The following is a 14,322-nucleotide window of genomic DNA, read 5'->3' on the forward strand; positions in this document are numbered from 1 at the left end:
ACAAGTAACCCTGCGTTCTCAGAGCGCAGTGTTCTGGTGGGATAATATGGCACTATGAGCTCTCTAAGATATGACGGAGCCTGACCATTTAGAGCTTTATAAGTTAACAGTAGGATTTTAAATTCAATTCTGGATTTTACAGGGAGCCAGTGCAGCGAAGCTAAAACAGGAGAAATATCCCCTTAGTCATATGAGTAGGTACATTACCTTTAATTGTCAGTGCCTGCTGTTCTGAGATCAGTGGGGCAGAGCTGCCCGCTGAAATGGAGGTGAATGGTACAGGTCCCTCTCTCCCTCAAAACTAATCAAATACACAATCAAGTGACTCCAAAACGCTCTAGTGGAAAACACATGGCTTACGCATTCCCCACGCTATGAAATAATAATGTATAATTAAGTAACATTACGACACATGAAGCAAATACTCTGAACTACTTTCTTGAGTAAACCACTGGGCGGAGTGACACAGTTCGTACCTGAGACAGTGCCGTAGTTATTGCTTGCAGCCTTGCATTTGCGGTATTGTCAGCTGGACGCACCAGAAAGTTTGAGAAAAGTTTACAGAGTGCTGTTGTAAATCATGGTTTACACATGTATTGTAAAGGGTTGCGGTAACAAGCCGAAGACATGGAGCAGAGTGAAGTTTCACATAGTACCAACCAAAAATACGGACAAGATGAAACAATGGCTATTTGTGCTGGACATCGACCCTAACACGCCTGTGGAAATGGTCTGGAAAATGTTTGTTTGCTCCAACCATTTTTTACCGGAGGACTACAGTGAAAGGATGAAAGATACTGCCATACCATCTGTCGGCATCACAAAACGAGCAGACGTGGTAAGTGATCGTTGTGTATTTTGCTCAGCAATCTCTCTGCTGTAACGTTACCTCCATGTTGAGTAACATTAGCCTGCAACCCAAGCATGGTAAATAAGGCTAACATGCAAATGTTGTTGTGGTTATGGATAAGTGCTTGCCCAGAGCATATAGTGAAGTGACTGGCATTACTTCTCATTATTGGGAATAAACAGACTGCAAGGGAACATTTTATGTTGTTGTTCCCTCAGGAGTTGTGGTGATTTATGAGCGTGGAGTTAGCATGTTCTCCCCATGTTCCGGTGATTATTTTGAGGCGTACTCTCGTCCCATCCCACCATCAACATATGTATGTAACATACAGTCACTGGCCACTTTGTTAGGTAAACCTGTGTAATCTAATGCAATCCAGTTGAACGACTATACCATGATTTTTTCCCCGAAGCTTATACATTTTCGGTTATTGTTCACATTGTCTAGAAAGTGATGATTCTACTTTGTTTATTATTGAGGTCATAGTGAATGGTGGTGTTGTACAAGGGTGGCCTCTTTTCAATATTGCACTCCAGTACACCAGCACCACCCACTACGACCTCAATAATAAAGTAGAATAATCACCTTTCTGACAATGTCAACAAAAATTGAAAATGTAAAAGCTTTGTAAATGAAGAATGTGTGGCAGAGCTGTTGTATTGGATTGTATTAGATTGCACAGGTGTACCTAATAAAGTGGCCAATAAGCCCCACATTTACACCACCAATCCATGCCAGCTCTGGGTCTCCCCTCAGCCCCTGGTTGCTCGGCAGCCTCAGCCTCTCTTCTTGCTCTCTCTTCTTCCAAAACCTGTAACTCTTCCTCTGTATATTCTGGATTCTTCTCAACAAACTTGTTTTGATGACGGGAGTAACTGCACTAAACATACGCTGTTTGAAATCACTCTGCCCAGCAAGTACTCTATGTCTGGAATGTAGTTCCGGCTGTGCATTTGGCCTCAAAACAACTCTGTCTCGTAATATTACATTATTATTTCATAGCGTGGTGAATGTGTAAGCTACAAGTTGTCCACAAGAACGTTTTGGAGTCATTTGATGGCGGCAGTAGCTCAGTCCATAGGGACTTGGGTTGGGAACCGGAGGGTCGCCTGTTCAAGTCCCCGTCCGGACCAAAAATGTGGAGCGTGGACTGGTAGCTGGAGAGGTGCCAGTTCACCTCCTGGGCACTGCCGAGGTGCCCCTGAGCAAGGCACCGAACCCCCCAACTGCTCGGAGCGCCTGTCATGGGCAGCCCACTCTGACATCTCTCCATTTAGTGCATGTATAGGTCCAGTTTGTGCATGTGTGTGTTCGGACCTGTGTGTAATTGACAACAGAGTGTAAAATTGAATTTCCCCTCGGGGATTAATAAAGTAAAAAAAAAAAAAAAAATTAAAAAAAAATTATTTGATTAGTTTTGAGGGAGAGAGGGGGCTGTACCGTTAACCTCCATTTTGTGCGCCAAGCAGCAGGCAGCTCTGCCCCACTGATCTCAGAACAACAGGCACTGATAATTAAAGGTAATGTACCTACTCATATGACTATAGGGATTACAGCAATAGGCGAATTTGCCAAAATGTCGAACTATCCCTTTAAGACACACTGTGAGGGGTCCCAGGAGACAGAGCAGATACAGGTACACAAGCCCTCTCCTGGTATTCAAATGAGACGTCCCTGCCACCAGGTGCATTAACAACAGAAAATACCCAATAGGTGTGTATATACGAAAAAACACCCATGAACTATAAACAAATGTACAACATCTTGTGCATTCAACGGACAGTGACACCGCAGACACTGTGTGCCACTGCACTGATGCCCAGGCACCAGATGCAACCATAAGCACAATCAACCCCGCCAGATGCAGGGGTTGGGTGCAGGAAGACCACTCAGTTGGCCAGCCTGCTGCCAGGCCATTGACAATAATATACGACATCACCCTGGCTGGGTAAGGCGCCCCCCCAGCTCAGGGGCATGGAATTACATGGCCTACTGTGTGGTGGCACTCAGCACACGCTCCCCAAAAGAGGTGCCAGCAGCCACCTTCAGGCTGTAAAATCTGGCAAATGTGGATGGACTTGACCATGTAGCAGGTACAGAGACCTCAGAGACGGTGGCACCCTGCCACAAGGCTCATGAGGTAGCCACACCTTGTATTCAGTGTGCCCGCCCACCCACTGGTACCAGCATGCCTGCCCTTCTGTAAGCCTGCTGAATTGTCTCAGTGACCCAATGAGACAGCCTAGCCTTCAAAACCAGCTGGCCCTGGCACTGGGCCTTAAAGCAGAGAAAAAGTGTTGGTCTGTCTAAACGCTGCAGTGCACCGGACATAGACCTTCAGGGCTCTGACAGGACAGAGATTTGAGTCTTTTTGACCCTCACTACCCTCCTTGAAGGGCTTGTAGGGTTGCAACTCTGCCGACTGATGAAGCTGCAGTCACCATCTGCAAGCCTATAATCCCCTGTACAAGCAGCCTTGATAGCTTCCACCATTCCTCTTAGGGTTGAAGGTGGTTTTCCCACCTCAAGAAGCCCCTGCAGGTACCAGAGCACCTTTAGGGCTGCACATGTCAGTGCATGGATCCGGTTAGTTGTGCGCCATGATGCAATGAGCTCCTAGTGGTAATAGTATGCAGCCCTCTTGGACGGTGCCCGAGCACTCTGCATGGTCTGAAAGACTGAATGCACAAGTCCCAAGCCTAGCCAACCGGCCCTCTCAGGGGCCAGGCTCAAAGTTTGAGCCCCCGTGGAAGGGGATGGAGCAGGGCCCCTGCACCTGACTCACAAGGTCCCACCAGACAGGGAGCTCAGAGAACCATGTCATGTGGGGCCAGTTCAGAGCCACCAGGATCAGCTGCACTTCCTCCTTCCAAACTCTCTGCAGCAGATATGGGAGGAGAGGGAATGGGGGAAATGCATACGGCCGGCCTTGAGGCCACTGGTGTGCCATGGCATCGACGCCCAGGGGGGGAGAGTCCCACTCCATGGAGAAGAACAGTGGGCAGTGGGCATTGTCCCTGGTTGCGAACAGGTTGGCCACTGCTCTGCCGAAGCGGTGCCAGATCTCCCCAACCACCTCCAGGTGCAGCTTCCAGTCTCCTGGACTTGGGCCTCCCCTGTAAAGAAGGTCCGCCCCCTGGTTCACCAATCCGGGCACGTGCATGGCCCTGACGGACAGGAACCATGTCTATGCCCAGATCCACAGTCTGTTTGCTATTCTCCAGAGGTTTGGGGAGCCCAGACCCCCTTGCCTGTTGACATATGCTGCTGCCACTGTGCTGTCGGTTCTTACTAGCACATGACAGCCTTGCAGACTCAGGAGAAAATGCTGGAGGACCAGGGGAATGGCTCTCAGTTCGAGAGCATTGATATACTAGCCCTTCCAGCGGGCGCTCCAGACCCCACTGGTGCCCCTGACTCGTGGAGTGCACCCCACCTGTCCAGGGATGCACCCACAGAGAGCACCTGGCAATGCAGTACTGGACCAAGCATACTCCCCCTCGAGATGTTGGCTTGGTCCTGCCACCACCTGAGGTCCACACAAAGCTGCATGGTGATGACACTGCTGCAGCTGTCTCTGTGGACAGAGCCCCAGGCTGAAGAGATGCCTCTGGACTGGGTGCATGTGTAGAAGAGCCAATGGCACCACTTGTACTGAGGCTGCCATAAGACCCAAGAGGCAGAGACACAGTCATCACGTGGCCTTGGCACCCAGCTGAAAATGAGAGAGGCAGTTCCTGATTGAAACCTGCCTCTCCTGTGACAGCATCACCAACCCAGCTCTGGCATCCAGTCACATGCCTAGAAACTGGGTGGCCTGTGCAGGCTGGAGATTGCACTTTTTCTCGTTGATGCACAGCCCCAGACCCTGAAAGTGATCCAACAACACAGACACATGATGGCGGTATTGCTCCTCTGTCAGTGCACATATTAGCCAGTCGTCTTATAGTTCAGTATCCTGAGACCCTGCTGCGACAGAGGCCCCAAGACTGCATTCATGCACCTGGTGAAGGTGCGGGGTGCCAGTGAGATGCCGCTGAGAAACCTCCTGTGCCCCTCCCAGATTGGAATTTGAAAATAGGTATCCTTGAGGTCGACGGTTGCAAACCAGTTGCTTACCCAGACAGCCTGCTTGACCCTCGGCACGGTCAACATTTTGCACTTCAGGGGCCTGAGGAACTTGTTCAGCCCCCTGAGGTCTAAGACAGGCCTGAGTGTCCCATCCCGCTTCGGAATAAGAGAATAGCGGGAATAAATCCTGCCTGCTGAGCTTCTTCTTTCACTTCCCTGATAGCTGACTTCACAATGAGAGTGAAGATTTCCTAGTCCCTGTGCTGGTGGTCTGCAATAATGGAAAATGCAGCCACCCTCGTCAGAGGAGGAATGCTTCGGAACTGTAAACAATACCCCTGGGTCATTGTTGAAACAACCCAGGGGTCTGCCCCCAGAGCCCGAGGGCAAGGGAAGGCTGGGGGTGATGTCACGTCAGGACTGAGGCATGGACTTGGGTAGCCCCTGGCCACTGCCACGTTCTCTGCCCCTTTTAGACTTGCCGCTCTGTACTGCGTCCAGCCAGCCCCGCAGATCTTCCTGCCCCCAAGCAGGCTGAGGTTGCTTGGGCTAACTGTCTTTAATTAGTTTCCCTGAGCCAACAGATGTGAGTGTGGCCACAGTATGGATTATTTTCTTTGACACCGGACAGCGGTGGTAAGTGGACAAAATGCTAAACTCCTCTCTCTTTTCTTTCTGCTCTCATGTCGACTCCGACAGGTGGAAATCATTGAATCAGTGGGTGCATGTGCAAGGTGGGGATTTTATAGCCTGGCGCATGCCGGCCACGTAAAGTGGTGTGTGAAGATTATTAATTTTCTACGTCGATTACCCCAGATGGGGATAATTCCCATAGTTATAACTACTGGATGGGGAGATAATCTCAATGCGATAGAAAACACATTTTATCAAATCAGATCAAATCAAATTTTAATAATATAGCACATTTCATACAGAGTAATCTCAATGTGCTTTTACATACAACATGTGAATAAAAACAAATCAAGTCTTGACAGTAATTCATCCCTAGCCCACCCACTCGCAAAGACATACCCAATCACAAATCCCCAAAAGAAACACAGAGAGAGAGAGAGAGAGAGAGAGAGAGAGAGAGAGAGAGTGAGAGAGAGAGAGAGAGAGAGAGAGAGACCACCCCGACCCAGACAGACCGGGGTAGACTCCACACATGGTGCAGAGCCTCCCAGTCCTCCGGACCTGAGGGATCTCCAGGACGACGTCCCCGCGGGCAGACCGGACACAGCTCTCAGTGTGGAGGCCCCCCATGAGGAAACACTGAAGATAAAAAATTAAAAGACTAAAAGGCAATATGATAAGATAAAACAAGTATGAGATAAAATAATGATAATAAATGAAGATTTAGAAATTTAATAATAATAAAATGCGTAAAGATTTAAAAATAAATAATTTAAACGCATTAGAAATTAAAATAACATATAAGAATTAAAAGAGTAAAAGAAATCAGTTAAAAGCCAAATTAAAAAGGTGAAAAAGCCTCCTTTTAAAAACATCAACAGTCTCTGCAGTCCTGATGCTCTCCAGCAGGCAATCCCATAAGTGAGGGCCATAATGGCTGAATGCAGCCTCCCTGTGGGTTTTTGTTCTAACTTTTGGAACAGTTAAAAGGCCGGTGCCGGAGGACCTCAGGATCCATGAGGGTTGATATGATAAAAGCAGGTCAAATAAATAATATGGCCCAAGACCGTTAAGACATTTAAAAACTAATAAAAGAACCTTAAAATCAATCCTGAAACACACGGGGAGCCAATGCAGCGATCTTAAAACCGGTGTAATGTGCGCCTGCCCTCTGGTCCTCGTCAGCACTCGTGCAGCTGAGTTTTGGAGTAGCTGCAGATTAGAGATGGTCTTTTTGGGAAGACCAGAGAGCAGGGCATTACAATAATTTAAACGACAAGAAATAAAAGCATGCATCAGCACCTCCGTGTTAGCCTGAGAGAGAAACAGGCAGACTCTGGCTATATTCTTAAGATGATAAAAACCTGTCTTTGTTACATTTTTTATGTGTGGAATAAAACTAAGCTCAGAGTCAAAAATGACGCCCAGGTTCTTTACACATTGGGAAGGTTTAAAAAGGGTATCAATTGGCCCTGTGTCATCAGGAGACACGGCCATGTACAGCTGTGTGTCATCTGCGTAGCTGTGGAAGCTGATGCCATGCCTCCTGATGACGTCCCCAAAGGAAAGGCTGTATAGATTAAAAAGAAGTGGACCTAAAATTGACCCTTGGGGCACCCCACACCTAATTTCATGCCTTCTGGAGGAACATGTATCCATACTTACAAAGAAACATTGATCTGTGAGATAAGAGCTGAACCAGTTAAAAACAGTACCAGAGAGGCCCACCAGGTTTCTGATTCTGTTTAATAAAAACAGTAATAATGACAATTAATATTATTAATAATTATTGGTAATGACATTTCCAGATAGGCTGACTTAATTTTCTAGTCTATTTAGTAAAATGGTGTGATCAACGGAGTCAAAGGCCGCATTTGCAAGGATGGAGAGTTTATTAGCTGCTCTGTTAACATTTAAATAATTGATTACTTTGATAAGTGCTGTTTCAGTGCTGTGGTTGGTTCCAAAGCCAGATTGATACACATCATACAGATAATGGAGTGAGAGGTAGCTCTGTAATTGCTTGTAGGTGACCTTTTCAACTATTTTGCTAAGAAAAGGGATATTGGAGATTGGTCTGTAATTGCTAACTATGGATGGGTCTAAGTTATTCATTTTCAAAAATGGTGTGATGACAGCACTCTTGAGAGAAGAGGGGAAGATTCCAGATTGTAAAGAGCTGTTAACAATATTGAGTACATCTGATGACAGGCAATTGAATGCACTTTTGAAAAAAATTGTGGGAACTGGGTCCAAGGAGCTGGTGGAGGAGATTAGTTGCTATATCACCTCTTGTAGATCACTGAGGGTAATAAGGGAGAAATTATGCATTGTGCTGACAAGAGTATGATAATGCATGGGCAGAGACGGGTCAGATTCATCAGTGTGTGAAATTGTTAGATTTTTTCTAATATCGGAAACTTTGTCTCGAAAGAAGGCGGTGAATTCATGGCATTTAACTGAGATGAGAAGTTCGGCAGGCATGGTTCTTGTTGGGTTAAGCAATTTGTCAATGGCGGAGAATAAAACTGTATAAAACAGAAAAAGGTGCCAGTTTTCTGTAGAGCTACAGACAGACAAACACAACACCGACGCATGTGCAGTCAGTCAGAATGCGGTCATCAAAGAGCATACTGTTGAAAATTTTATATCCAAAGCATTCATCCATTTTTGTTGTTTTGATTCCAGGCAGAGTGTCGACCCTGACGGACTCAGAGATGGAATATTTCAAGAAGCAGGCAAGCTGCCTTGGCTTCTCCAGAGAGCCAGACTTCCTCTATGACCACAAGAACGGTGCGTCACCTAAACCTGTCTGATTTAACAATAAAATCAAGATGTGTGATGTAAGACAGAACTGATTTTTTTTTTTCTCTGCAGGTTTCTGTGCTGAAGGCGAAGGCATTAAGATGAAATTTGATTAAATTTAAGGCAACTGTCCTGAATATTTCAAATTGAAACTGAGGAAGTAAAGAGACTTAAACATCAAACATGTGGTCCTTTTTTTTTTTTTTAGAATCTAATAAAATTGTGTAACACCATGGTGTTCAGACTGTGAGACGCCTCCCTAGAGGGATGGGGTCTGTTGAAAAGGTAGAGAGGTGATACTGTGTGAGGTGAAAGGGAAAGGTGGTGCATGTGTGACGGGTCACAACTTCATGTGATGAGATGCAGCTCCACAATAATAACGCTTCTACACACTACAGGCGACCAGGCGGACTATGGGTATCTTTAGCTGCTGAATGGATTTGTGGTGTTTGTAAATTGCAGCCAGTGGCCACCGGACTTCATAGCTGATCCCCGCAGGACTCCACTCAGTCCGGACTGGAGAAGGTTTTTGGGTTGATGCTGTCTGACAGGCAGGTAGGAGGCTCAGTTATCTGTGAGTGTAGCTATGCTGTAAGTGAACAGTCTGAACTCAGATCAGTTTTTTACTAGAGAGATGAAAGACCACAATTTGTCAGGATGGTTGGTAATGTATCCAGCACCCTGACTTGCAGTACAGGAGCCCCACAAGGTACTGTGCTGTCCCCCCTCCTCTTCACTCTATACACTGCTGATTTCCACCATGATTCTGAGTTCTGTCACGTGCAGAAATTCTCGGATGACACAGCCATCATAGCATGTATTAGGGGGAATAAGGAGGGAGAATACAGGAAACTGGTGAGTGACTTTGCAGGCTGGTGTGGGAAGAACCAGCTCCAGCTGAACATAGCAAAATCCAAGGAGATGGTACTGGACTTCAGGAGACAGCCCACTCTCCCACAACCAATCTGCATAGGAGGGATGGCAGTGGAGACAGTCACGTCCTATAAGTACCTAGGGCTCAGAGCTGCTCCACTGACAGACTACGGAAGTCTTTTGTCCCCCGTGCAATTAGACTGCACAACTCTCTGGCAGGGAGGAGGGAGAGAGGGAGATGATGAGGGGCACTGATTGACTGTGAATAACAGCAATACAGCACTTTATGGATTTTTATGGATTTTTAATGTCACATTTTTAATTATTTTATTTTACTAACCTATTTATTGGATTTCTTCTATTGATGTATGTTTATGTGTGTGTGAGCAGCTGGTCACTGTTAAATTTCCTTTGGGATCAATAAAGTTGCATCTATCTATCTATCTATCTATCTATCTATCTATCTAGTTTGAATCACCAACTCGGTGAGAAGACACAAGTTTAAACCTCCAGACTAACATGTTGCAGATTAAGAAAGAATTCAGGCTTTATTGAAGAAACGTCAGATGGAAGAGTCAGAGTTTACAGTGAACCTGGGTACAAATCCTAGTTTTCTCAGATTAGTTATTTGTGATGTCAAAGTTTTTGAGAGCATAAATAGAGTGATGTTGAGCTTTTTAAATCATCAGTATGTGCTCGTAAAGCAGCCCTTAAACCTGTCAAACACTGCTGGAGAAATGACAGTTTAGAAGTGTGCAGAAATTATTTGCAATTCTTATACAACCTGTCACCTTGACTCTAATTTCTGATACATGAATTAGCCTCACTGGTTTAGTTTAAACATAGAAAACATAGAAAACATAATTACTAAAAGTTGACAAAATGTTTTGAATTTTCGTGGACCAAAACTATGATGGATAAAAATGACTAAAATGTGACTGAAACTAATAAACATTTTCCTATCAAAACCTGTCAAAATGAACACTCCTGTAATCACAGTATGATGAGGGGAATCAGCATTTGTCTTGGGATTACAGTCCCAGTGCTTTCCTCAGCTCTCTGTATAGTTTAATAAACAAAAAAAAACATGAATCTGGTGTTACAATATAAATTATTATTATTATTATTATTATTATTATATCCTGGTGTGTTCTTATAGTGTATATTAGAAGTCTATTACAATGCTTCAGGCTGTATATTTACATTTGAATTACACATTATACTTCCATAAGCATTTATATTACACTGCCAAATACCCCCCGGTAATTATTATTATTTCTCTATTATTAATATAGTAAAGGACTGTAAAACATTAGCCATTTACCATGCGGTGAGCACAACACAGCGCGCACACATACACATACACAACTATGAGTTAGCTAAACTAGGGCAGATGCTTAAAAATTATAATAAAGGCAGCTCACACCAATAAACAAGATCATGCATACAGATGCATGATCTGTATCGGCTTTAGAATGAACTGTTAGGATCAGCCAACACATACAGATACATACGGATTTGCAATAAGGAGTAAAGAGGTAAGATTGAAAAGGTAAATTAATTCCAGCATTATTTTTGAGTTGCCAGCCACCGCCAGCTTTTTTGATCATATTTACTAATCTTTCAAGACCCACAGAATAATGTGTGCTATGAATATGTAAACAGTATATACATCAAACTAAAGAAAAAATCCTCTGTTTTTAAACACACAAAAAACATTTTATTCTATTTTATTCCATTCCTTTTTTATCAACACTTGAATTTGTGCTTTTTCATAAAGAACAACATTTTGGACAAAAAGCTAAGAAAAAGGCATTTTTGTCAAAGACAGTCATTTTCAAGTATAAAATCAATTTCACATTTATATATAAATGTTTTCTCATTTCCTTACATCAGTTTGAATTGGATAAATGAAAATAATAATAATAATAATAATAATAATAATAATAATGACATTGTCTTTGAGGTATAGCGGAACATGTGTCACATTCAGTGATCTTTCGGTGTTCAGTTGTCTCACCTGTGGCGTAAATATCGACAGTGCAACCGGTGCAGCTGCACCAGGGCCCAGACGCCATCAGGGGCCCATGAAGGAAGAAAAAAAAAAAAAAAAGCTGTCCAGAATTGCCACAGGCCCCTGTTTTTGTGAATGGAATAGCTGGGGGCGGGTCGGTAAGGTAACGCTGAGTGGCTGGTATGGGAGGAGGAAATGATCATTTGTCCAGTCACCTTGATACCTGTCAGTCATGATGAGTCACGATGACGTGACGTCAGTTGTTTATCCTTTCAGCAAGAAAAAAAAGCAAGTGGATGAAAGTTGACAGAAGGTAGCATCATGTTTAGCAAGCCTAAACAAAAAAGCGGCGCTCAAAAGAGGAAGGAAAGAAAGGAGCAGGATGAGGGTAAAGCTAAAATGACCAAATTAGACAAATTTTTTACTCAAACCCAGGCAACCCAGGCAAAAGCTGGCGTCCCGCCGGAGGCTAGCGGTAGCTTGCTAGCTAGGTCCACAAATGAAGCGGCATCGACCCTACTGCCGCGTCCCGCTTCTCCGGGCAGCCAGAAGGAGACTTCCCCGCCACCGCAGCCTCAGAGGTCAGAGTCGGCAGACTCGGCTGTGCCCACCAGTGGACCTGTTGCAGGGATCATTCTGCCCACGGACGCACGGCGCCTCACGGACCACTACAGCAGGGATTTATCCTCAAGTTTCCCCGACCAACTCCTTGCATTCAGAGCCTGCTTTAAGTCTGAAATAGCAAAAGAGCCAACTGTGAAGGATCTGGCTAAGATGCTAATTGTGGAAAACAGCACCATGGCAGCATCATTTACTGATGTTTGCATTGCATTACTGTTATATCTCACCATACCTGTCACTGTCGCGACTGCAGAGCGCTCATTCTCCAAGCTCAAGTTGATAAAGACTTATTTAAGGAGCAGCATGGGACAAGAAAGACTCAGTGGACTGGCTATACTCTCTATTGAGAACAGCAGAGCAAGGACTTTGGACCTGAGCAGCGTCGTAAATGACTTTGCTGAGCGCAAGGCCCGTAAGATGAGCTTCTAATGAGTGAGTACAGCTTCTCTTTGTTATGAGGTGGAATTAGTGGGATTTAAATCTGAGGCGATGTACTTGTAATCTCATATGTTGGACAAATGCGGTTGTATTGTGTGTGACTCCATTCGCGAATCCTTAATAAAATTCAAGAAAGACAGCCAACGTGTGAAGACTTTTTCTTTGAACTGTTTATTGAATAGTTGTTTTGCCACCACAAAATTGGCGACCACGAAGGTACCTCATCTGTAAGCGGATTCTGGAATTCTGGACTGAAGATGTGAAGACTGTGCACAGCAAGAGCCGAGGCTGTTACACCTCAAACTCCCCCACAAAGGAAGGTTGAGAGGAGGGCCTGACATCTGGAGAACCAGGATCCTTTCACCGTTGGGGTCCAAAGAACCTGGTGGCTGTCAACACCTCGCTGTCTTTTCTGGTGAGTTTTGAGGACTGCGCAGGAAAAGTCTTTTCGACCTATTGAGATAGGTTGGCAGACGTGCCAGGCACCGTTTCTGGGAAACTGAGTGCAGGAAAAGTGGTGAGCTCGGTTTGGGTCAGGGACCTAAAGTAGTGTAGGTTAGGAACCTAACACGACACCTGATCATTTCAGCTGTTAAAGGCGGAATAAAAGGTGGTGAGAAGCTGTCTGGATTAGAGGAAAAGTAGAGACACTTGCTACCAAAGTGGAATTGACAGAGTGAGTGAAGCACGTTTTTCCTTATTTCCTTTTTGCAAGTCATGCGCGTTTTCGGGTGAAGGTAAAAAAAAAAAGTTTTTCCTTTAGAAGTGATAGGTTTGTGCATTTTTTGATATAGATTTTTGCTCCTACAAATTTGACTTACCTCTAATACTACTAAGAAAACTGAGAGTTTGATTACAATGGGATCTGGACAGAGCACAACCTCAAAGGGGAAAATTGTGCCTGATTATGGCGCTCCCAACGTGAGATTTATGGAGATTAAATATGGAAAGGAGAGCGTGGCTCAGTTAGATATGTGGGTCAATGAGTGCTGTTTTCTGAGAACAGGCAGCCTGAGGTGTTAAACAGCTCGAGGCTTTAGAGGTGAGGTTAACAGACTTAGAAAGAAGGGGATTAGAAGGGAAGTTTGGGGTTAAGATCAAGTTTCAGGCAGATTGGTCAGCTTTTAGTAGTTGGATGAGGGAAGCCAAGCATAGACAGGGCCCCAAAGGTTTCCCGGCGCAGTGTTCGAAGCTGGATTCGGACCTCGACTCGGCTCCACCTACACGGCCACCACCGTATGCTGAACACCGCAAACCAGGGGGAGCAGCTGGCTCCTCTGAATCAGCGCCAAGGACAGAGGGAAAGCCCACTCACACTGGTCCACAAAAAGGAAGCCGCGATGTGCCACCGCACCCACATCCCACCTCCGACTCAGCTCTGCGCAGTGGAAAAGTTTTCAAAGAAGGAGATGGGCAGGAGGTGCAAGAGGAGAAGAAGACAGTGCTGAATGCTCCTATGCTGGAGGTGGCAGGTGGGAACGGTGTGACACAACTCGTGTACAGACCATGGCTGATGAGTGACATGTGTGAGGCCATGGAGACTCTGCCACACATTATGGAGGGAGGAGAGAAACCTGGACAGCGACTGCTGTTGTTTATTCAGCAGCACAGACCAGTGGCGGCTGCTGGTCTTTCAAGGAGGGGAAGCTCATTTTCGGCCTACATCATAAAATGTGTACGTTTATTTATACGTAAATTCTATCCTCTGGGGCTGCTGCGTGAGGCTAGTGTGACCGCCTGGGAGAGCTTTGGGACGGTGGAAGTGCTCACAGCAGCACCCGCTGCTCGTTGGGGACAGTAACTGCAGAGCGACAGAAGTCAGAGTCTCCAAACACATGTACAGTCTCCAATAACACCAGAAAAAGATGCTACATTTGTCGCTAGTCGTTTTTAACAAAGAAAAAGTCACTAAGAGGATTGGAAAAGTCTCCAGATCAACTCGGAACAATGGAATGAAACTTGAAAAATGCTCCGGTGGTGGTTTATATTTCAAGATCGCTGATTCGCTCATTTCGCT

At 45.2% G+C, this 14,322-nt stretch overlaps 2 protein-coding genes and 1 long non-coding RNA gene across 3 annotated transcripts in view; 2 read left to right on the forward strand and 1 right to left on the reverse strand.

The window, feature by feature from the left end:
• Positions 1 to 8,541, forward strand: part of LOC126383505 (uncharacterized) — an 18,455-nt gene extending 9,914 nt beyond the window's left edge. Inside the window, exons 5-6 of the mRNA XM_050034035.1 lie at positions 8,243 to 8,347; positions 8,432 to 8,541. Of these exons, the coding sequence (XP_049889992.1) occupies positions 8,243 to 8,347; positions 8,432 to 8,475 (149 nt within the window). The 3' untranslated portion in view covers positions 8,476 to 8,541. The remainder of the gene's footprint in view (positions 1 to 8,242; positions 8,348 to 8,431) is intronic.
• LOC126383529 (uncharacterized) overlaps positions 1 to 14,322 on the reverse strand; it is a 99,600-nt gene that overhangs the window by 56,811 nt on the left and 28,467 nt on the right. The gene's annotated exons all lie outside the window — the stretch shown is intronic.
• Positions 1 to 14,322, forward strand: part of LOC126383502 (uncharacterized) — a 131,263-nt gene that overhangs the window by 52,053 nt on the left and 64,888 nt on the right. The gene's annotated exons all lie outside the window — the stretch shown is intronic.

Source organism: Epinephelus moara, chromosome 22 (assembly GCF_006386435.1).
Source record: "Epinephelus moara isolate mb chromosome 22, YSFRI_EMoa_1.0, whole genome shotgun sequence".
In the NCBI taxonomy this organism is placed as follows: Eukaryota; Metazoa; Chordata; class Actinopteri; order Perciformes; family Serranidae; genus Epinephelus; species Epinephelus moara.